The sequence below is a fragment of the Manis javanica genome, chromosome 1, assembly GCF_040802235.1.
Source record: "Manis javanica isolate MJ-LG chromosome 1, MJ_LKY, whole genome shotgun sequence".
NCBI lineage: Eukaryota > Metazoa > Chordata > Mammalia > Pholidota > Manidae > Manis > Manis javanica.
Window position 1 is genome coordinate 13,145,182 of NC_133156.1, and position 24,865 is coordinate 13,170,046.

The 24,865-nt window shown below is 37.8% G+C and overlaps 1 protein-coding gene across 3 annotated transcripts in view; it reads right to left on the reverse strand.

The window, feature by feature from the left end:
* Positions 1–24,865, reverse strand: part of USP12 (ubiquitin specific peptidase 12) — a 104,507-nt gene that overhangs the window by 21,556 nt on the left and 58,086 nt on the right. For 2 of the 3 annotated variants that reach the window (XM_037003912.2, XM_073228497.1), the window contains exons 3-6: positions 14,539–14,752; positions 6,411–6,640; positions 1,345–1,421; positions 1,139–1,222 (exon numbers count right to left, since the gene is read on the reverse strand). In XM_037003912.2, the coding sequence (XP_036859807.1) occupies positions 1,139–1,222; positions 1,345–1,421; positions 6,411–6,640; positions 14,539–14,752 (605 nt within the window). The remainder of the gene's footprint in view (positions 1–1,138; positions 1,223–1,344; positions 1,422–6,410; positions 6,641–14,538; positions 14,753–24,865) is intronic. The other variant, XM_037003914.2, reaches the window with a different exon arrangement.

Sequence of the window (24,865 nt, forward strand, 5' to 3'; positions counted from 1 at the left end):
GCAGGAATCCAGTGTGTCTTGTGTGACTCCACTGGGCTAGGACTCTGGGAAGCACCCCTGGCTCCCCCTTTGCTGACTGTGCTTTGTCACCATCCCCGTAACAAATCTTAGCTGTGAGGACGACCACGTATACTGAGTCCTGTGAGTCCTCCTAGTGACTCACCAAATCTGGGAGTGGTCTTGGGGACCCCTGACACATGAGACAAATCAAATCATGTACCACCTAAGAGGATACAATGAGAAGAACACACATCATTCCTGTGAGATTCTTGCCCAAAATAGCATGACCTGCCCCCAATCTTAACAAAACATGAGACAAACACAAAGAGGGACAGTCTATAATTAATCTGTAATTTTCAAGTGACAAGATTACTAAAGTCAAGAAAAGACTATGGAACTGTTCCAAATGTAAAAAGAGACATGAGTACTAAATGTAATATGTGATTCTGGACTGGTTTTTTTTTTTTCTAAAAAAGGGCATTATCAGGACATCTGGTGATACTAAGATAAGTCTCCACAACAGTAACCTGACAGCATTACTGTCCTGATGTGGACGGATCTGGTGCACAGGAAAACCTCCTGCGGGCAGGACGGAGCTACAGAAGTGTCCGGGATGGCGGAACACCACATCAGAGCCTTACTTTCAAAATGCTTTAGGGCAAAAAAGCATTCATGCAACTTTTCTCTGAGTTTGAAAGCATTTCAAAATAAAAAGTAAAATGACAAAGATGATTATGATCTATTATTCCTTCATACCAAAACCCAGTCCTTATAATGATACACCAAGAGAGGGTACAAAATCCTATGTGGGAGCAGCAGAAACTAGCGCGGGGTGGGGAGAGCACTTTCTCCCTTATCCCGCCTCACCGAGGAGAAAGACCCCACAACCAGGAAAGCTGCAAAGCCAAGCGTTTTAACTGAACTGGCTTATAATTATTAAACGATCACTAAATGGAGAAAATTACCTGAGGGTACAGAATTGAAAATTATTTGTCTAGCAATTACTTAATGAGCCTTAACTGCTGGTGATAAAATTTTACTCAGTGTCTATATTCACAGATCACTTTCAGCTGGAAAAGATCATCTACAACATCCAGTGCCAGAGAATCATTAAAAAATTTCAAAAACACAAAATTACCGCTTGTGTGCTTCCTGTTTGCTGCGACATTCTTCACAGTAATATTTGTATTCACTGCACAGCGTTTCTGTGTTGCTAAAACCCCTGTGTAGAATTCAGAAGAAATTAATTTTTGTCTATACCAGAAAATCATGTATTCCTATTCATTTAAAATATTCTAAACCAAAGCTGGTCATCAAATTTCAAAATAATAACTCTACGCTTACCTTAAGCAGTGAGTAATTGATGTGTTTTGTTCCACATCAACAGAAAGGTCTAAAAAATCTTCATCTTTGCTGCTTATCTGTAAAAATAAGGAAATTACCTTGATTTCTTTAAATATCAGTAAATTGCTGTTCCAAAGAGTATTAAATGCATTCTGTTAGTAGTAAGCATACGAAGAATTCTTTTTCTACAAATTCAGAAGTATACTACTTAGTTTGGATTATCCCAAAGGACAATGAATAAGTCACTCTCCTTACATGTACAGTTAAACCCCCAAGTATACTTGTGACTCATTCTCTTACTGGCAAAAATTAGAATGGTGTCAAATTCCAGTACTTTCCACAATCCTGGTGTTACTGTAAAGCGTGACAAACAATACACACTAATTCTTAAAAAACATAAGCCAAGACTGAATGAGAATGCTTGGCAAAGGACATAATACCTGTATTTATCATTTAAGAAAATAATTTAGCCCAAAATGCCAAATTATAATCATTTAAGACCTTTTATTTCTCAACAAAAAAAAATCTAACATAAAGTTCTATTTGGCTTATGAGTAAATCATCTTATAAAAAACACTTATTCATTTGAATTGGGTTAGGACAGAATGTCAGACATCAATTCCCCTAGCTATTTCCTTGGATGACTCTATACCCACGGTGAGTATGCAACAGGAGGTAGTCTGACTCGGTTCCCCTGTGCCTCTTACCCTGACCACACACCCAGTTGAGTAAATGCTCTTCTGTTTCAATATATCAATGTTATAAGCTCAGTGTCACTGACTCGTGATAGCTGTGGCAACACGATGAACTTATGCAGCTCTGAGTAAGCAGCAGTACTGTGAGTACAAGGCACGGCGACACTACAAGGGAAGGGATCTGGGTCTCAGAAGCTTCAGTGAAAAGGACGGGCAGGAGAAGGACAGGAAGGGGAGAGGAAAGAGAACATGATGTGCTTAAGGAAAAATATTTAGCCCAGCTTTATAGGAAAGAGAGTAGGGTGACAAGAGAGAGTGTGCTCGGGCTCAGATGAGGCAGGGACGTATGTGTAGGCTAAAGAGAGAAAAAGATGGAAGAGGCTGGTGTTTCTCGAAAGGTTTGTGGTTATCAGACACTGCCTTAGTTGTCTTCATTTTAAATGTTCATCTTTGTGACTTAAAAAATTTGGTACGAGGATGTTCTGGATCATATCTGGATATATCTGAGCTACTTACATTTGTGTTTACAATTGTGCTGATGCCAGGTGATCACCAGGTGAGGCAGTATTTAACTTTTTAAAGTGTAAATATCTGGTTGTGGCTGGACAGCTATGTCCAAATGTCACACCCAGTTTTGGAGAGACACAAGTCTAAAACTCAGTGAAGAACGTCAGGCTGGAGATACCAACTGGGGATACCCTTACTTCCTGGGAGGCCACAAGGAGACCTAGTGAGGACAGTGGCAGGACCACTATCCATTTGTTACAAATCAGATTCCTAATATTTGAGCACCAAACAAAGATGGCTGGCACTTTCCCTTTCAAAAACATTTCACCCTTACTCCCCATCATTCCCAGTCTATAAAATAAACTTCAAAAGCCTTAGCATGGCATCCCAAAGACCTGCACACAGGGCCCCAAATCTATCTTGCTAGCTTCACCTACTGCTTCACTGCACAACATGTTAAGCAAATTCAACTATTTTGTTTGATTGAAGAAGGCCGAATTGTACATATCTTTTAACAGAGACCAAATTCCATTGTACCAAAATTCAAGTAACTGACAAATTCTCTGATTACACCTACTATTCCAACTGAAATCCTGCTCTAATAATTGGGTAATACACTTCCTAAAGTTTGGAAATCAGTTACCATAATATTTCTCTTTATAAGACACATCTATAAAGCTCATGTTAAAGTACTTTGAGCTGGTTAGACTGAATAAAGGTGAGTGCTGAACCCAATTCCCAAAATCAAACATCGCCCAATAAATTAAATGCCTATTCCTACAATTAACTGGTGGTTGCACAGCAAATTAACAGAGCAAAGACATCCTCACTCTAACCCAGAAGTATCTTCATAGGCTGTTAATGGATTTAAGCACTAAGTCACACTTCTTTCACTTGGTCTAAGAGGCTCACCAAAAAAATGTAATTAGAAAAGGGAATTTTATTTATTTACTAGTACTGTGTCCTCCATTAATTAAAATTACATTACTAACAATGATTGTTCTGCAAATGCCTCATTATTGTTTTAAAAAAATCAACATATAATCAACAGCCAAAAGACTGCTCATTGGTGTGGGTCAGAGTTTCTCTTTAAAGATCGTATCTTTTTATTCATGGCCGAAGCAAAAAGATGACCATTTGCTTTAAAAAAGGAAGGAACAGAAGAGATGGCCCACAAACAGACCCACACAAATATAGTTAACTTATCTCTGACAAAGGAGCAAAGATAATTCAATGAAGAAATGATGGTCTTTTCAACAAAAGGTGCTGGGACAAGTGGGCATTCACATGTCCAAAAAAAAAGGCATCTGCCATCTAGACATAGGTCTTACACCCTTCACAAAAACTGACTGAAAATGGGAGTACAGTCCCTCTATACAAAATGCAAAACTAAAATTCCTAGAAGAGTAACACAGGAGAATGGAACATTGATGACCTTCAATTTGGTGAAACTTTTTAGATACAATACCAAAGGCATTTAAAAAATACCATATGCGGTTCCATGAAAGGACAAAATTGGACTTTATTAAAATTAAAATCTTTAAGTTAAAACATTAAAACGTCTGATCTGTCAAAGACACTGTTAAGAGAGAAGACAAGCCATAAACTGGGAGAAAATATTTGCATAAGACATATCTGATAAAGGACCAGCATCCAAAACAAAGAACTCTTAAAACTTAGCAGTAAGAAAGCAAACAACCTTGATTTTTAAAATGGGCAAAATACCAGCAGACACTTCACCAAAGAAGATACACAGGTGACAAATAAAGATATGAAGAAGTGCTCCACATCACATGCTATCAGGGCACTGCAAACAAAAATGAGATACAACTACATATATATTAAAATGGCTAAAATGCAAACACTGACACCACCAAATACTGATGAGGATATGAAGCAATAGGAACACACATTCATTGCCTGCAGAAATGCAAATGGTACAGCCACTTTGGAAGACAATTAGGCAGTTCCTTACAAAACTAAACATACTCTTACAAACGGTCCAGCAATTGAGTTCCTTAGTACTAACAAAAAGAACTGAAAATGCATGTTTTCATAAACACATGAATGTTTATAGCAGCATTATTCATAATTATCAAAACTTGGAAGCAATCAAGATGCCCTTCAATAGGTAAATGGAAAAGCTGTGTAATGGAAAAACTGTGTATGTTCATACAGTAGAATATATATAATTCAGCAATAAAAAGAAATGAGCTATCAAGCTTCAAAAAGACAAACATTTTACTACAAAGGCAGTAAAATGATCAGTGGCTGCTATGGATTTGGGGAGAAAGGAGAGTTGAATACATAAAGCATGGAGGATTTTCAGGGCAGTGAAACTACTCTGTATGATACTGTAATGATACACACGTCATCATACATTTGTCCAAACACAGAGAACCACAGAACAGACAACACAGTACAGTTTGTAAATTATGGACTTGGGTTAATAATAATGTGTCAACATTGGCCCATCAGTTGCAACCAATGTTACCTCACTAATCCAATATGTTAACAGAGGAAAGTGGAGGAGAGGAAGTATTTGGGAACTCTGTATTTTCCACTTGATTTTTCTGAAGTCTGTTAATTAAAAAAAACCAGTTTAAGTCAGTTTCTTAATAGTCTCTGCCACTGTAGGTTTAATGGACTTAATCAACAAGTAGACAATGTTATTCTTCCAAAGATCATAAAACATTTGTCTTTTTTTTTGCTTGTGGGCTCTTTTCCACTGGACCACGCTGCTCTCCTGTGTCACTAGGTAGTAGTAACAGCGCCGCAGTGAAGGCTGGACAGGTAAAAATCACCAGTGCATTCTAACTCCTGGGGAAGATTCTGATGAGGACCAAGATATCTGCGTCTCTCCACAGACTGCCTACTAGTGACATGGGCGTAAAAGCCAGTCATTGTAAAGTGGAGAAACTGAACGACACACTGAATGGGGGGCGGAAATTAATTCCACCAGGAAGGGCAGATGGATACTGTGCGCCTGGAGGGGATATCCTGAGAGGACCAATACATTAACTATGAATTATTCCAGCCAAGAATGCACAACCTGCATCTAATTAGAAAGAAACATCAGACAAAATCAGTTGACATATTCTTAAAAAACGCAAATATCATAAAAGACAAAAAAGACGAAGGAAATGTTCCAGGTTGAAGAAAGCTAAAGAAAACATGATACTATACAGTGCAAACCACTAAACTCTGAACCGGATTTGTACTAAAGGGGAGGAAATGCTACGAAAGACATTACTGGCTCAACTGACAAAACTGGATAATAGATTCTGATTAAGTAAAATTCGATCTTTCATTCCTCAAGTGAGAAATTAGTAACAAGGTTTCACACTGTAACAGGAGCACTGGGTTATCTGGTCCTACTCGTAACACTGCTGTCACTTCTCAAGCTTCTTCCCTGCTGCCCATCTTTACGGTACCCAGCAAGTGGGTATTTGCCCCTTCTTGAATATATACAGTATGCTTTAGCTTTTATTCCAACCATAAAAAATAAACATAATTGTAGGAAAAGAACAAAAAAATAAACATACCTCCCTGACCTATGTTTCATATGAGCTTAACTAAGACATAGACTTTCTAGAACATGGCTCTACAGCCTCCTATGTTCAAATGAAATCAAATAGTTCAAACTGCAGTAAGTATTTTTCTGTCACATCAGGTAATCACTGTTAATAACCAGCATTTTGAAAAAGTATAGGTAGATTCCTTTCAACTGACAAGTACACCTTTAACATTCATTTATACTATACTTAAGAATTTAAGAATTACAACATTCATCGCTCATCCTCATTCTCTAAGAACATACAATGAATTAAATTTGTTCTATGCAAAATTTTTTGATATACTTACAGTTTCACAAGTAAGACATCTGGTTTCATTAGTTAATGTTCCCTGAAAAATCTCATGAACCCATGTCGGGTCTGGAGTGCCATTGTTATTCTCACTGTCAATGTTGCCATTGGGTAGACGGCCATTTTGCTTTTCCTGCTTTCTCTCTTCTTGTAAAATATCAGCAATTGTATTTAGTAGATAATTTAAGAATTCATGGGCATCTTGCTGCATGTAGTTGTCAAAAAGCTCTAAAAATTAAAACATACACTTATTTCAGAATAACTTCATTAAAAAACTGAATTAAAAAAGAATATCTAGCAAACAAGATCCCTGATTCAAAAACAAATATGCACCCCCCTATGTTTATCACAGCACTATTTACAATAGCCAAGATATGGAAGCAAACCAAGTGTCCATCAGTAGATGAATGGATAAAGATGTGGTACATATACACAATGGAATACTATTCAGCCATAAGAAAACAAATCCTACCATGTGCAACAACATGGATGGAGCTAGAGGGTATTATGCTCAGTGAAATAAACCAGGTGGAGAAAAACAAGTACCAAATGATTTCACTCATCTGTGGAGTATAATAACAAAGCAAAACTGAAGGAACAAAACAGCAGCAGACTCAGACTCCAAGAAGGGACTAGTGGTTACCAAAGGGGAGGGGTTGGGGAAGATGGGTGGGGAGGGAGGGAGAAGGAAATTAAGGGGCATTACGATTAGCACACCTAATATAAGTATGTCACAGGGAAGGCAGTACAGCACAGAGAAGACAAATAGTGACTCTGTGGCATCTTACTACACTGATGGACAGTGACTGCAAAGGGGTGGGGTGGGGGACTTGATAATATGGGTGATTGCTGAAACCACAATGTTGTTCATGTGAAACCCTGAAAGAGTGTATATCAATGAAGCCTTAAGATTAAAAAAAAAGAGTATCTAGCATTCTATCAGCTCTAAGTACAAATGTTTGGTATTGTTAGTAATATACAAGCAATAGATATTTTACATGTAAAAATTATGACTGAATTGGGGAAAATAAAGTTAAGATGAATGAGAATCTTTTTCTTAAAAAAAAACAATACTGATCTACAAGCAAAGGACAAAACATTCTTATACATTTACATAATACACTGAGGAGATAAGAAAACTACTGTTTATTACCACATCTAATCTATTAGTATTTCACAAATAGTACAACATGGCAAGCTTTAAAGCAGAAGGTGGACAATCTCTTGCCCATGCCAACCCAAATGCATAAAAATGACACAGGAAGTTTGTTAAAACTATGAATTGGTGAACCATTTATCCTAGAAATTCTGATACAATAAGTCAGAGATGAGTCCTGGAACCTGGGCCTCCTCAAAGCTCCTCCAGGTGACGCTGACATGCAATTTAGGAAATAATGCTATCATGAATTATCTATTTAATCCAGATAATCTCTAATGCCTCCTCCAAATGCAAGATTCTGTAACTCCATGAGATGTTCCTGGTGGCTACACAAATGAGTACATATGATGGAAATACTGACAGTCACCCACAGGAAGCACGTTCCCCTGGGCTTGGCATTGCAGGACCCGGAGACAGAGGCAGCATCTTCCTTGAGATTCACAGGCCCTGTGACACTGTTATTAATACTACTTTACAGATGAGACAATGGGATCAGAGAGGGTAAAGTGGAGCTGTCAGGAAACCGCAGGGCCAGGATTCAAGCCAGGAGGCCTGACTCCACCAGGCTGTACACAGGGTTGCGTGCCAGCGTCACCCAGCTACACAAGGGCACCTATGGCTTGGTCAAGAGAAGGCAGAGAAAATTACCTAGTTAGGAAATTTTACCATTAGATTCTTGATGTACATTTTTAAAAATTCAGAATGATTATAGTTTATATTCTCAAATGAAATAATATAAATTTAGAAGAAAATTTAGGAAGCCTTTCTAAGATAAATGAAATAAAAAATTACATTGTAGAAGAGCTACATATATGACTACATAAAATTAAGTTCTTTGCTTTAGAAATCATTTAAAAAGTTAAAAAGAAATATGAAGCCTAAATATTATTAACATCTTCAACACATAAAGAGTTTATACAAAAGAAAAAATACAAAGTGGACAAAGGACTTGAAACAATTTATTTTAAAAAATTCAAAAGAAATCTGAGAAAATGTTCAACCCCAGGGTAATCAAAAGGGTCTTGATATTCCTGCCCGTAAAACAGAATGCCATCTTCCTTTACAAGGTTATTGTTAAAATAAAACGGGAACAAGTGAAAATATTCATTGGGGTGCAATATTTAATCTTAGTGTAAAAAAATCCTTTGAAAGTATCACATTTAAGGTATAGCTGGAAAAGTAAGACTGTTTGGATACCTCTAATTATATGTATGTCATAGGCAATTTACCTAACCTCTGATGGACCTCCAACCAAACACAGTAAGACTAAGAATACAACTGTAGGCATAGTTCATTTCTCCACTCTAAGTTTGTCCTAAGGGATTTGGTTAGCCTTAAACTCCCTCTGTTATTTTTAAGGACATAAAAAAAAAAGCCCTGAGTGCTACCAGCTAGTGCATTAGCTTCTGTGAGTTTAACATCTAACTGATCTTTAACTGAGTGTACTGTGTCCAACTGGGTCCATGAGGGTTTTGCCCACGAGGAACAGTAGTTCCAAAGCACTGCGGCATCACTTCCCGGTGGGCAGTGTGGCAGAGGGCCCCACAGTACCCCATGGTGACAGCTGGCACCTCCACAAAATCTCCTGCCCACCACTCCATCTCCAAGACCAAGCCAGGCTGTACTTGACCCCCGGACGGCCCCATCACTGGGCTGGCCTGGGCCAAAGCTGAGACCAGTGAAGTCACTCACCTTCCTCACAGTACTCCCCCACCCCTGAAAACTAATCCACCCCACCCTGTCTCCTGTCCTCCACGGCCCTCATTTCCTTACTGTGCCTCATGTCCTTCCCCATCCTTGGGATGTCCTTCTATCCCAACCCTTTCTGCTGTTCCTTCTGTTCTAAACTCCCTATCTTCACCCTCTGGCATGTTCCAGCTGCTGCCACTTCTAAACCATCACACTGCCACTGACATATAAAAACTCACCCTCCATCAAACAAGCTCTTTAGATTTGGCCATTTTACCCTTGACCCTCCTCTTCTTGCATCATCTGCCAACTGCCCTCCAACCAGTGATGGCCTGTCCACCCCAACTCCTGCACTAACCTCGACACCATCAGGGTCTAGGCAGCCTCCTTAGGTGTACGTGAGCCCCTTACAAACTAAGAGCTTTCCTCTCTCTCACCCACCCACCCAGGTCACCAATCCAGAACCACCCATGTCAGGAGGACCTAACCTAAGGACTAGAAGGAAATTATGCTACTTCAAAGAAAATGGAAACAAACTGAAAAAGTCATGGAGCAATCTAAAAAAGGATACTAGGAGAAGATCAGTAAAAATATTTTATAAATACTACTAGCTAAGGTTGTATCTACATGCTGATTCAATACCACAATATAAACTAGTCTCATTTTTCCCTGTTAAAAAAATTATTTTAGCATGTTTTTCAAAATAATTTTTTTATAAAGCAAAAATGTGCAAATGTTGTTTTTTAAAAGCTTGAAACATCTTTTTTTGGATATTCTTTTAACACAAAATAATGACTTCATATCCACAGAAATACTTCAACTGACTTGAATAATGAAATGCAAAGTAAACCAGAAAATACTCTTTAAGTATTCTATTGAAATATTTAAAATATTTTATGGCCCATTTTCTATAAATACAGACTAGTAAATATGCAGAATTCTGCAGTGCCTAATGCAGCCACTATACTTTTAAAAATATCAACCAGGATCACATGAACATCAAAACAACATCACCTAAAAGACCCCAGGGCAATGCCTGTAAGCTGTATTACATTTAATTTCTAAAATCTTGGTTTTCTTAGTTTGCTTTCTTCTCTGCTTCTACAGAGAAGAAGCGTAGTTGGAAAGCTAGGCTTCAAATTTGCTTTGGCAAATTAAACAAATTCAGTCATTCATTCACTCATTCAACAAATATTTAGTAAGCACCTACTATGTGCCAGGAACTGGATTATATGCTGGGAATACAATGGTGAGCAAAAACAAATGGGTTCCCTCCGTCATAGAACTGACAGTCTAGTGGGAGAGACAGATAATTTCATTATTAAATAAGAATATAGGAAATGTATAAATTACTAAAGTCCTAATACAGCTCCAACATTATTGAGAAAAAAAAAGAAAAAGAAAACTAAATCTGCTTAAAAATAAGTTATACTTTCTTCATAATTCAGAAACAGCTATAGCTTTCATTACACAAAATAGCTTTCATGCTCTTTTGGAAGAAAGGGGTTGAAATGAATAAGGGAAAATACTCAAATCTATTTAAAAGGGGTTATTTGTGATATTTCCTCACTCAAGGAACACCAATACTTAAATATATATAATTATATATTAATATTTAAATCTCTCCACAGCACCTGAGACAGTGCTGTGTGTACACAGGACCCTTTCCCTTTCGCACTGCTGCATTTCCAGCACTTAGAATAGCGCCTGCCACATATTAGATGTGTGGCATTTTTTGAATGAATGAATGAATGAATGAATGAACAGGGTTGAAATAGCTAAGATGACATGGGATGAATAAATTTGGCCCCAAACAATTTGAACTGTATACACTGCTAAGATTCTGTGAGTTGGAGGCACAGCTACAGATGCCAGCCCATCTGACTCTCAAGCCCACCTTAAATGATCACAGGCTCTCCAGTGGAGTCAACTCTAGCTAACAGAATTAGATCACCAATCTTTGTTTCAATTTTTCTAAAATAATGGGGAACCTGAAGGAAGTGAGTAATTTTAAATAGATGACTTCCATTCTTACCTAGAATAATTACCGCACTGGCTCTTGGCCCATCTCCCTGCTTCCCATGCCACCCAGCAGCAGAGATCCTCTCCTAACGCAGGTCAGAACGTATCACCCATCTGCTCAGAGCCCTCCCAGGGCTTCCCATGGCTGTCCAAAAAGAGCCCAAGCTCTAAGATGCTGCCTTGCTCTATATCATCATCTCACGCCATTCCAGTCACACAGTTCCCTTGCCTGTCCTTCAAGCACTCTGGAAACTGCAGTTTCTGTCCTATCTGCTTGGAACAATTTTGCATCAGATCTTTAAATGGCTTGATTCTAACTTCAAATCTCTGGTCTAATGTCACTCATCAAATCCTTCATTCCTTACCCCCTTTCCCTGCTGTATTTTTCTTCACAGCAATGACACGTTATACTACATAATTGCTGATCTTCCCCATTAGAACGTCAGTTCCCTGAAAACATAGGCTTTATGTTATTTCTGTATCTCTTGTTCCTGTACAGTACTCAGCACACAGCAGTAACTAAACACATAATAATTAATCCAAACACTCCACTAGTTTCTCATCATCAAACATACCATATTCACAGAGCAGGTGTTACGTACTGTATGCAGGAGCACTGTGCTACAGTACTCTTAGCTATGATTAGGTGGCATGAATTAAAATTTTAAAAACAAAAATGCATTATTGAAATTAAAATAGATTATTTTCAAGGTATATCAAAATAATTAGTAATATAAAACACTGATTAAAATAATATGCAGTTAAAATCTGTTGAAAATACAGAACATGAAGCTTTCAATGTAACACGAAGGAAACCGATTTAAGAATAGCCCAAAAGTGAGACTTGGTGAAATACTGAAATTAGTAATATACTTTCCAAAGATTTCAAAAAAACCAATAAACAAAATCTCAGATGTATTAGAGAATTATGTAATGGATGAACTACTGAAGAGTTATGCAATGGATAACCTATTAAATCCTCTTTGATTTATATGTTCTTCTCAATGTAATTATTGGGAGAAAAATCAAAAGGAAAAAATATATTTCAAAACATACTTGCAAAAACCAACATCAAATAATAAACATGCTTTTCTATTAAATATTCTTTCTCAAGTACAGAAAAATGAAACAAAACTTAAGAGAAGACAGGTTTGGAACACTCATTCTGAAATCAGTCTCATTCAACTAAGTATTTAAATAGTCTATTATACATCAATGCACTCTGCCTATGCAGACAAAAAGAATCAGAAAATATTGAACTATAAAAAAATAATAAACTGTAAAAATATCCCAGGTTTGATAAGCAAACATATAAAGCCACACATATTTAACCACACAGAACTTTCAAATCACAGTAACGTGCACTCTGTTTTCAGCATGAAGAGTCAATCATGACACAACTACACATTACATTGCAAACTGCAGGGCTGTGCTTCCCCATCCCCACATTCACATGCTGAAAACTTAATCCCCAGTGTGCTGCTATTTGGGGAGGGGATGCCTGGGAGGTCATTTAGGTCCTGAGGGCTGACACTAGTGCCCTTGTAAGAAAAGGCATGAGAGACTTTGCTGCTCTCTCTTCACTGTGTGAAAACACGGCGAGAAGGCGGCAGGCTGCAAACCGGAAAAGGGCCCGCAGCAGACTCTGCACTGTTGGCGCCCTGGCCTTCCAGCCTCCAAAACTGTGAGAAATAAATGTTCTATTGTTGAAGTCATCTCGTCTGTGGTGATTGTGTTATTGCAGCCCAAACTACGACACAGCACATGCAAAATACTAAACAAAAAGGTCAAGAAAAGTATTGTATTAAATAAAAAGAAAAGGTATGTTTTGTGTGGGTTTCATGTTTCTGATGTGAATGTTTCTAAAACACTAATGAAATAACTGAGAAGAGATGGCCTATTCGATTATCATGTACATGAATTCTCAACCAGGACAAAACTTTTAAAGTTTCATACTAATACAGGCAACAGACTGAGAAGAATTGAATCACTCAGTCCACATTCTAACAGAGCCGTATTTAGCTTTCTTAAAAACAGAAGATATTACACAGCTCTGTAATTTAAGACAGTAAATATGTTTAGCTTTCACCAGGGAAATACAAAAAAACTTCATTTTTGTGAGCAATTAACCAACTGCTCCATATTTGTACTTGGAATAAATGAACAAAATCCTTAACATATTTATCAGATTCAGGAATAACAGCCTACGGCCAACTTACTTCAGTATCTTCTTATGTTTTTGGAAACTAGACATGACCCAGGTTTATCTCCATTCATGTGACAATGTTCACTGTCAACCAAGTTAAAGACAAGATTACCCATTGGGGTATTTAATAACCAAACCCAAAAACTTCTTGAGTCATACTTCTGGGGAACCCTACTATTTGACGGATAACACATCAAACCAAAAATATGGCTCAATTTTCTTTCTACAATAATTGCAATGCCTACATCAAATAAAACCCAGAATTCTACTTGTTACTTAAATCCCATTTGCCTTTTTTGAGGCAGCATACCGTGTTGGATAGAACACTGGGCTACGTGTCAGGGAGCAGCATGGGACCCTGACAAGTTACCTTCACTTCTCTGAGCACCAGTCATCTCACGTAAAACAAGGTTACACAGACTTATGGGCTTGCTGTGAAAATGAAATGACAATTTAAGACAGAAAAAGGAAGTGGGACTTAGTAAGTGCTTAAAAAGCGGGGTGGAGTTAAACTACATGAGCTAAGACAGAAAGTTTGATTCACTGTTCTGGCTCTTTCCTGCCCCTGGGATGTGACTCCTAGCAAGTCTTCGAGCTGCCAGAATTTTATTACTTAATGGCTAAAGTGGGGGAAATAACATGGTCTCTACATCATGTTATATTGTAAGTATCAAATGAGCTAATGTACGTGAAAACATTGTAAAAACAACAAATGAACAATAATGTGGGGAAACAATCAAACAAACCAAAAAACACTGCATTCTCCATAGGAAAGTTGAGCAGGCAAAAAAGAGCAATTATGGTTTCTCATTTCCTTCTATACAGAATTTGATCTCTGTTTAACATACATCAAACACCACATCCCACATGAGAGACTATTTTCCTTACTAAACCAGCACTTCCTTAAAGACAGGAACATCACCTATGGCTTTCCAACAGCTTGCATATTTCAGGCATAAAGAAGATGCTCAGGCACTGCTTGCTGGCTGTGGTGTGCTATATTTAACCTTCCTGTGATGTAAGCAATACATTAAGTAGTAGAAGAATTACCATTTTCTTTCCGTAATCTCGTAATGAACTTCTTAGGAGGTATTACTCCAACCTTTTTCTTCTGAGTGGCTATGCTATGGAAGAGGTCTGCTAAGCATGTAAGAAGGTTCTCCTTCTTCCTAGGTTGACTCTTGTACGCTAGAACTTTTTCCCGAAATGGACGACAAAAATAAAGTGCTTGAAGAACTGAATTACAGTAGCAGGTATTCCCAAACTAGAACAGAAAAAAAAAAACTTTGTTAAATTTGGGGCAACACAGTTTCAAGAGAAGAATTTCCACATGTAGAGTTGAGAGAACAGAAAGAGAAGGTAGGGAATTTATATCCTCACAGATTAAAAGGTATCTAAAAGCAGTAATAATAAATTCTGACTACAAATTAGCCATTTTAACATTAAACAGATGCTCTAGGGCAGTTTCAGGTTAAAACTGAAGGCAACTAGGAGGAGAAAGACAAATGCTAAATGATTTCCCTCATTTGTGGAGTATAACAACAAAGCAAAACTGAAGGAACAAAATGGCAGCTGACTCACAGACTCCAAGAAGGGACCAGTGGTTACCAAAGGGGAGGGGTGGGGAGGGCAGGAGAAGGGGACTGAGGGGCATTGTGTTTAGTACACATGGTGTGGGGGATCACGGGGAGAACAGTGTAACACAGAGAAGGCAAACAGTGAATCTGTGGCATCTTGCTGCACTGATGGGCAGTGCCTGCATTGGGGTATTGGGTGGGGACTTGATAATATGCGTAAATGTAGTAACCACATTGTTTTTTCATGTGAAATCTTCGTAAGAGTGTATATCAATCATGCCTTAATAAAAAAAGAAAGAAAAAAAACTGAAGGCAACTATGCGATATGTTTTGCCTTTATAAAAACTGATTTAAAGAATTTGTAATTTAAACAGTGAGGGACGTTAAGGTTTAGGGTTCTGGATACTTGTTTCTTTTCTTTCTCAGTTCCCATTGTTATTATAACATGAGTTGTGTACTATATATTGTATATTTAAAATTATAATTCAAAAAATATTTTTAAGAAATAGGAAACTGAGGTTTTCTTGTCAGGTTCTTAAAATAAACAAAAACAAAGCAAAACAAGCAAGGAAAAATGAGATCCTGTGGAATGTTAGATTAAAAACAACCAGTGTGACAGCCTAGCAATCCCGGAAATGTTGACATGCCAGGTCACATCACTTGTTCTCTCAGAAAGACATGGCTGTCAGCTCCAGAGCTAAATCCTGAACTGTGGGTCTCTCTCTTAATGACTAGGTGATCTGGGGTATGCAACCACTGCTTACTAAACTTCAATATCCTCCTTTTTAATAATGGGGAAAAATACTCCTATTTACAGAGAAAATGACACAGTTTGATAAGTATTTATTGTTTTCCGTTTCCCTTCTCATTAACAGACACTGGCTCTCAAAGCTGGCTGATAAACTACCAAAATCAGTCAGTGAGGATTGGGGAAATACTTTGAAACGGTGGGGGAAGAAAAATGAGGACATTTCTCATAGGACTGCTATGGGGTGAGATCAAATATATATTAACTTGAAATGCCAAGTACAGAAGAGTGTGTAAGAAGGGGCAGTTATCAAATGTATGTCCACAGATACACGCATTTGCTTTTTTAAAAAACTAGTAAGGATAAATTAGAAGTTAATAAAAATGGTTACACAAAGAGAAAGAGGGCAAGACTGGAGAGGAGTGAATGGAAGTGAGATTCCTGTGCATGTATTGTTATAAAAAGTTTTACTTTGTACTCATTTGTTTAAAAACTAAGTTAAAAAAGAGGAAAAAAAATCCTGAAGTTGAAAATATGAAACTTAAATGTAAATCAAGCTGACTGGTAGAGCTATACAGAGAAGAGAATTACATCAAGTGACTTCAAAACACAGAATTTTTACTATACATGCCTACTGAAATACAGTCTAAGAATAGAAAGAACAAAGAAATCACAGCACTCAGTAGTCACACTGTTAGAATTTATCTGTTGATACTGTTATTTTGAAACTACTGTAGTTACGTTACAGGACAAAGGAAGCAAGGAATTATGTTAATACTCTTAAGAACCAAATGTAAAGGAAAAAAGACACAGTAATAAAAATCCAAAGAGTAAAAGCCCTGTAAACTGAAATTGGAATTAGAAATATCCATGTAAAGCCATGCCTTATTGCAAATCTTAGAGAGACTCTGTGTGTGTGTGTTCAAGTTCTGTCCACTGAAAAGGCCGAGCAGCAATGTTGTCCCTGCATACAGACTGTGGTCTCAAAAAACCTTTTCCCAACAAGAAATGGGATGCCTTACAGATAATGGCTATAAAATGTTTGGGGCAGGAAACATACAAATGTACAAGATTAGCCTGGAATATTTTTCTGTGTGCATTCAAGCGCCAACTTTGACCAAGAAGTACTGTAACAGATAAAAAGCACATAAACTACATAAAAATAGATGAAAAAATAATTGTTATTTTAAAAAAAGAAACTTTCCTTAGTCTCCAACATGAGTTATAAATTAATATATACAAAGAAAGCATCAAAGTTTTATCTTGCCTTTTCTATAAGAACCATTACTTCATGTATTTCAAGGGGTGCACTAAATAGTTCATGAAGGAAGTTCCTGCTTATAGAATAATTCCAGCTAATAAATTCAGAAGAAATGGTTGTAAATAATGAATTAGGCAATAATTATCAATGGATACTAAGAGCATTAGGTTAAAGGTTGATGGGAACTTCAAAATGGAGGGTTCAGCCTAACCCCAAATGCATTCCAGCATCATATGAAACAACCAACCTAACTTTCATGTCTTGTGATGTGAGGTACCAAGAAATACAAAGCAACTCCTATCAAGTATTCTTGTCTTGAGAAACAAAAGCACTAAACCTTAATCAAGTGTCTAACTCTAACTATCAATTTACAAGATATATTCAGGGAACAGAGGAACAAATTAAACTTATCACAAAAAAAGGAAGTGGACATGAGACCCAGTGAAGATAGAGCATTTCTACATTCACACTGTTAGTCAGAGCCAAAAACTGATTTCACAAAAATAGAAGCTTTAAAGGCTTTCCAGAGAAATGCTCAGGGAAGCCTATCATGATGATGCATTGATATGACTGATAAATATAACTAAAGATATACCTAAGTAAGACCTATCCAGTCTAAGTGGCTGGCAGGGCTAAGTGTACCTGCAGTAAAATCTACAATATTACTAAGATTATCTTACCAATTACTCAGTATTAATGAGTCTGAAAAATACGAACACTTGTAGCACAGTCTAATGACTCTAATGACCTTACTCTGTCAACTAAAGAGAAGATACAATTCTGTAATTTGGACATGCATATGAAAGAATAAGCACCAGGGGACTCCAACTTCCACAGAGTAGGCAGATAAAAACAAAACACAGCATATCACAGTATATTATAAAAATTTATGGTAAGGAAGCTTGACTCACAAAAAAGCAGCAAATGGAACAAACTAAGGAACCAGAGGCAACTCTATTCTGTGCAGGATGCTGGAAGTCCGCTTCACGCTCATCTTCCGAACATAAAGCGAGAGGTGACCTTACAATCAATTCACACTAAGGTCTATTACGGTCTTCTACTTACCCTTAGTCCTATTAAAGAAAAATTAAAGGTTGAAAGTACCACTCTTTCTCCAGAATAACTTTCGATCTTATTCACAACTTTGGAACATTTTTTTTTCAGTTTCCTTCATTCTTATAATAACTTTCATTCAAGTTCCTAAAGCCTAAAAATATATCCTTCAGGTATATATCTTTCAGGCACGAAGGCTGTCTGGGATGATCCTCCCCATTCCTGTTTCTGAATGTTCGATTTCTCAAAAAGACATTGCTTTTGGGTTGAAGCCTACTCTACATTTTTTCTAGCTCATTCTGAAGATTAAAGGTCTGAGGAGGCTTAAAATGAGAAGAAACAAAGTTTAAAAGTTGCCATGTCCTCAAGGTCTGATCACGGATTTTGTAATTACTTTTTGAACACAACGACCTATCCTGGCTTTCTCTAATGCCTCTTCTCTAAGTCATAAAAAAAAAAAAAAAAAGCCCTTCCACAAATATTTACCATACCCCTATCAATAAGATAATTTTTGAGCACACATCCCTAATATGTGCAGATTTATAAATTATATACGTACATTATGTACATTAAAAGGATGACAAATGTATCATGAAGTGAACATCTAAAATTTGTCTCATTTTTTTTTCACTAAACATTATTAGTATCTTTAGTGAGAGCAATGAGACTGAGTACTTTTATTGAAAACTGTGGGTTACAGATTTTAAAACAGTGATTTGATAGTCTGGGTTTATGCTCAGTTACTTAGATATGTGGTTTTAATGGCTGTGAAAGCTGAAAAAGGTCTTTTTACAAGGATACATAGATAGGTCCAAGTGGAAAAGAGTCTCCTTTAAGTCTTTACTTTCTAAACTATGTTATTAAATTTTCAATTCTATCTATCAAATTTCTTTGAATTCAGTCAAGTAATTACCTGCCCTGAGAGCTACATACAGTAACTAAGCACTGGATCTGAAACCAAGATTCTGCTATCTGACCTTGGGAAATTACTATAGTGTCCACATCTGTTAAGTGGGACTTCACATACAGCACCTACCTCTTAAAATCTTGTAAAGAATTAAATGAATGATCTGTACGAAGTACTGAGAACAGTTCTAGCATTTATCACTATATAGTTACTTTGAAACAACCTTTTTAAAGGCATTCATCTATTCTGAAGAATTAGATTAACTGAAATTAAATTTTATAATCTCTCAATCTACATTGGAATTATACTAGCTTGCAAAAGCGTAATGAATGAGAGGCTGATACTGTTAACTCTTGGGTGCTATGGAGCTGAAGTAACACAACCATTTTACATGAGGACAGAGTATGGGTGCCACCAACGTCTGCTTACTAGAAGTTAGTCAAGCTTGATCTACCTTTCATTTTTAGGTGAAAACACACATTACAAATTCTAATATTTTCTTCCCATACCCAATGGATCATCTACATATTCCATTTGGCGATTAATAATTTTAACCACCAGTATTACGTCCATAGTATTACCTTTAAATGCTCTACTGTTTCCCATGATGGAGGTTTGGTGACAGTGCCTGCCCTGTGAATGTGAACATCCCCTTGTAAGGGAAAGCCCTCTTCCCCTGACGACAGTTTCTGTTTAGGTGGTCCTCATTTATAACACTATACCCCACACTTCCCTACCTACCACCTGCACTACAGCCAAGTGGACCGAACCCAGCGTCCTTCCATATGCTAGTGGACGGCCATTCCTCAACCCACATATAGGAGTTGGCTTCTCCATGCAATTTCTGTAGGGCTGCTGATCACAAGCCCTTTAGAGACCCTGCAACAGGACTGGGCACTTGATCCGATCTAACCAGAGCACCTGCCCCAGAGTTCTTTGTCAGGGTTGATACGGACCCCGGACCCCGGAGTCTCTGATAACGTAAGCCTCAAGTAGCCTATGGCCGTCAGGTGGGGAGAAACTAAATGAGAATGAAATCAATGCAGTAGAAAACAGAACCAAGAGCCTCCTCAAGTTATAATCCACAAATGGAAGGAAGTTTCATTTTTATTTCTCTTTCCTCCATAAAAGGCCCCTGCTGGCTGGATCCAGAATTCCAATAATGACTGACCACTAGCAATTCAGGTTAAAAAGCTTTTTATAAGATGTTCTAGGAACACAACTGTGATTTTATAACAAAGAATTTAGGGAAAAGCACATTCCATGGCAGCCTCACAAATACATTTGGTGAGCCCAACCTGCTCGTGTGTTGGAGCCTACTGTACTGTTAAATTAATACAGAACAATACAATAAAACAAGAGAAAAAGGCTGTGAAAAATATATAGACTGTACAAAAAATAGGAAAGAAATAGTACTGGTTTAAATCATTCTGTACCAACTTAACGAAAATACATACTCATTAGCTACAAGATGTAAGGGAAAAAGGCAATCTGGTTTGTCAGATAAAAACAATTTGTGTTTAAAGAATTTAGCTGTAAGTGGAGTACTTTACAGCAAGAGAAAGCTTCCAAAGACCCCTTGCCTACTCAAGATGCTTTCTGAACTCTCATGCCACACTATTTCTCCTAATTTCCAGTAACATCAGAAATATTAATGTAGCCGTGAGTTAGGCCAACAGGAAATCCCCACTCTATATATTATGCAAATTATAGTGATACATATCAGAGGCCATAAAGCTTTCATTTGTGAAAACATTCTTCCAAGATAAAACTATCTGCAATTGAAAATAATGGAAAACAGGCTGTCATTAACAATGTTGAGAATAATCACTATGTGGAATTTCTACTAGGTCAATTTAACTGTTAGTTTTTCTTCTCTCCATTGAAAAAAATGTTTAATTTTCTAACTGCCCGAATACATGTACTGTTTCCCAAAGGCGAGTGCTACTGAATGACTCTACCACTCACTGGTTGCAAAAAGGGATTCAATCAGGCAGATCTAATGGAAATGCTTTTCAGTGTTTGTAAAAGCAATTAAACTGAACCTGGAAATGTACACTTAGTTAAGAACAGACCTATGAAAACAAAGTATACATGTGCCTCATTTCAACAAAATCCAATTATTAGAAAAATATTAACCATAAAGTTTCTTAAAGCAGCTACATGCCAGTGTCGTTTACAACACTAACCAATTGACAGACAGGAATGGAGACAAGGGGAAAAAAAGTTAAAATGTTGACCTCAGAATTAACTGAGCCACACTCCCCTACCCACCAAAGCTCCAACCTTAACTTTTAGGGGACTCCAATAGTGTGATAACTCTATAAAATTTTTTAAAAGGCTCAGAGAAGACAAATAGGGACTCTGTGGCAACTTACTACACTGATGGGCAGGGACTGAAATGGGGTATGGCTGGCGGTGGGGGTACTCGATAATAAGGGATTTAATAACCACATTGTTTTTCTTGTGAAACCTTCCTAAAAGTGTGTATCAATGATACCTTAATAAAAAAAAATTTTTTTTGAGGAGAGAAACAAGAGGAAGAGAAGCCTGACAGTAATTTGAGTTGAAAAATAGGACTTAGAGAAAAAGTTTTAAAGGTACAGAACACAGTTGCAAAGTAGGCTGAAAGTATAAATCACAGAAAAAGTTAATCACTACACTAGCTCTGCTGCATTTACTCAGACTACCAATTTACTTCTGAGTATAATTCAAGGCGTCCATCAGTCTTTCATAGCTGAAGCTCTGGCTACCTTAGAGACCTCAGTTCTTCATCATTACATCTAGGCACCAAGATCAGAATCTGTATTTCTACCTAGCAAATGAATCTCTAGAGGGGATAAAGACAAACTTCCTCTGATGGTGGTCTCTTACTAACCTTACTCCCTCCTGCTTCTCTTGGTTTTACTGAATCTCAGTTACTCACCTCAGGGAAAAGCACAAATACTGCTTTTTGAATTTAAATCTATCCATACGGTGTAATAAAAATAACACCTTCTTACAAACCCATTTTTTATACAATTGGTACTGGTATTTTGATACTGATATTAAAGTAACAACATTTCTAGCAGAAAAAATAATACAGAGCTTTAGAACTCATATGATTTTATCTGGGATGTGTTTTACTTGTTCTGAGGCTATCTGCAAAAAAAAGTTACAGTTAAGACATAAACGGAGAGACTAATATTTATACTGGGGAAGGGTGAAGGTAAAACAGACTTCATTATATAAAATACTCCTGTTCTAAAGAAAATGGGATCTTCTGGAACACTGTCAATAGGCACAACTTTACTTTAATTCAAGACACACAGTAGCTTTGGTGTCTGAGCCAGAGAAGGGTGGCAGCCACAGCGAAGCAGTCAGGAGATTGAAGGCACTGGGCTTTGCCTTCCCCAGAATTTAAGCAAGACTTCTGATCACTAGACAACTGTACGTAAGCATGAGCATTTTAGATATTAGAAGTGAGGCCAGACTTCTCGTTCAACAAGAGAAATTAAATATATTCAATTAACTCTCTTTCCCATGAAAACGCTATAAAATGACAATAAAAGAATAGATTAGGCAAAACCTCAAAAGGCCAAAGAAGTCAATCACAGATTACAGATGTCAGTGAAGAGAGAAAGAAGATGCGCAGGAGCCCGGCAACTGTAAGGAGAAAATGAGACAGATTTACCCTGAAGGATGGGGAATTTTCTTTTCGGGGCGTGGTCAGGGGAAGACATCTAAGAACACAGGTCTGCTGAAAAGTCTTTAAATGGACCATTTAGACCCCAGGACTTAACCTTTAACTTCAGGTTTAGTCTCCACAGAAGGTTTGAGAATCCTCAGGACCGCGGAGGAGGGCGGCGGAGGGCAGCGCGGCCCTGAACAGGAAACAAAGGCTCAAATGAAAGCCTGGGTTAAACTGCCCCAGAGGGAGACTGAGGAATCCGCCCAATAGCGAGCAAAGAGGCCCACAGCAAAGGCCCCGTCCTGAAATCACTGGGGGAGTGACAGGGAGGGGCCAGGGAGCTATTTTTTTTTAAGCTTGTTTGTCAGGGGGTCACCCTAGAGTGAAACCCAGGGTAGACAAGCTCCACCTAAAATACACAAAGCCCCAATTAGCCTTTTTGAATTACACTTTCATGTATGAATGAAATTTGAAGGAGGCTTCCAATAGGAAGGACAGAACTTAAAACCGGGGAAGTGAACACAGAGGTCTCAGAAACAATCTAGTAAGCAAGAGAAAACCTTACCAACAACAAAAACTACAAATAAATACCCTGAGAGAAAAAACAGAAAATACTGCCTCCTTGAAACAAGATGAAAAGAGAAACGTACCGTTCTTAGGAAATAAATACAATAATCTGGACAAAAAAAGTCAAAGAAATAGTAAAAAATATAGAATAAAAAGGCAAAATGATCAGAAATAGGAGAAAAAGATGAAAGTAAACAATCAGTCTAAATGTTTTTATATGTAACTAATAGTATATCAATAAAGACAGAAAAGGGAAATTATACTGATAGGACAGAAATAGTCCAAACTGTAGTATCAGAAACGCTGTAGAAGTGGGGAAAGTGGGTCATCCACCTAAACGGGTCCAGAAACACCCAACACAGTAACACTGGGGAGACCAAGACACCAATTGAATTTCAGAACACCTGAATAGAGAATATCCTAAAAACCTCCCCCATTTTTTTTAAAGGAAAAAAGCCAAATACAAAAGAGCTGAAGATTCGGAATGGCATCAGCGCTCTCAACACTGCCAGAAGCCAGAAGACAAGAGTGACCCCCTTATAGGCGCTGATGGAGGGTCACAACCTCGGGTTTCTGTCTAGCTGTGACTATAACCAAACACCTCCAATTTTTTCCTCCTCTGCACACTTCCTCAAGAAGCTACTATAGAGCGTGTTCCACAAAGCAAGGGGGAAAAGCAACCCAGGAAAGGGGCGCAGTGACGACACGGCCAGGGCGAACAGAGAAGGGCCTCGGGGCTAAGGTGCCCGGCAGCACGGACGCCCCAACAGGCTCTGCTGCCACCACTCGGGGAAGGAGATGATACTGGGGAGGCCTTTGGAGTTTTTTAGCTTTGTTGAAGATTTTGGGAAGAATAAGTGGAAATTAAGGACACAAGAAAATAAAGCAATGATTAATTCCATATTGGAGGATGGGGGAGGTGAAGGTGGGCAGCAGAGGAAAGCTAAATTTCTTAGATACTAGAACAAAGAGTCACTATTATTTTTTTAATTGCAGTTTAAACACTTAATTTATAATGTAAGGGTAAATTCCAGAAAAAACAGCCAGCAGATTAGATTACTGAGTAGGCTCCCCTGGGGACGGGCAGAGGAGGGGGAGGCCTGCTGGCTTTGCTGTGAGCTTCCCACTTACAGAGCCAATTCCCACAGCAAGGGGCACCCCATCACTCTAAGTGCTTTCTTCAGTCCCACAAGAAATCTACCTCATACAATCATTACACACCAGTATTCAGTGACACACCAATCTGTTCGATACAAGTCACTGTTACCTGTATTTTCACCTATACGTATCTTAAAACACTCAACCTGGATCTGTCGGTACAAAGCACAGGTTTATGGTGTTTTCTGATGATGAAGAAAATGGCTGAAAATTATAAAGTAAGTCCTTCCAAAGTTTTAATAATGTATAATCCCTAGAATTACCTCTACAACAATTAGGATGTACTTTTTTCCTGTATTCTGCACTTTTATATCCATACTCCTGGGACAATGCCAGAGGGAAATTAACAAAGGCTCTACAGACCTGTGGAAGAATTTACAAAAACTGTATTTATGTCTGTACATTGGGACCACTTCTATTTTGACAGTTAAATAAT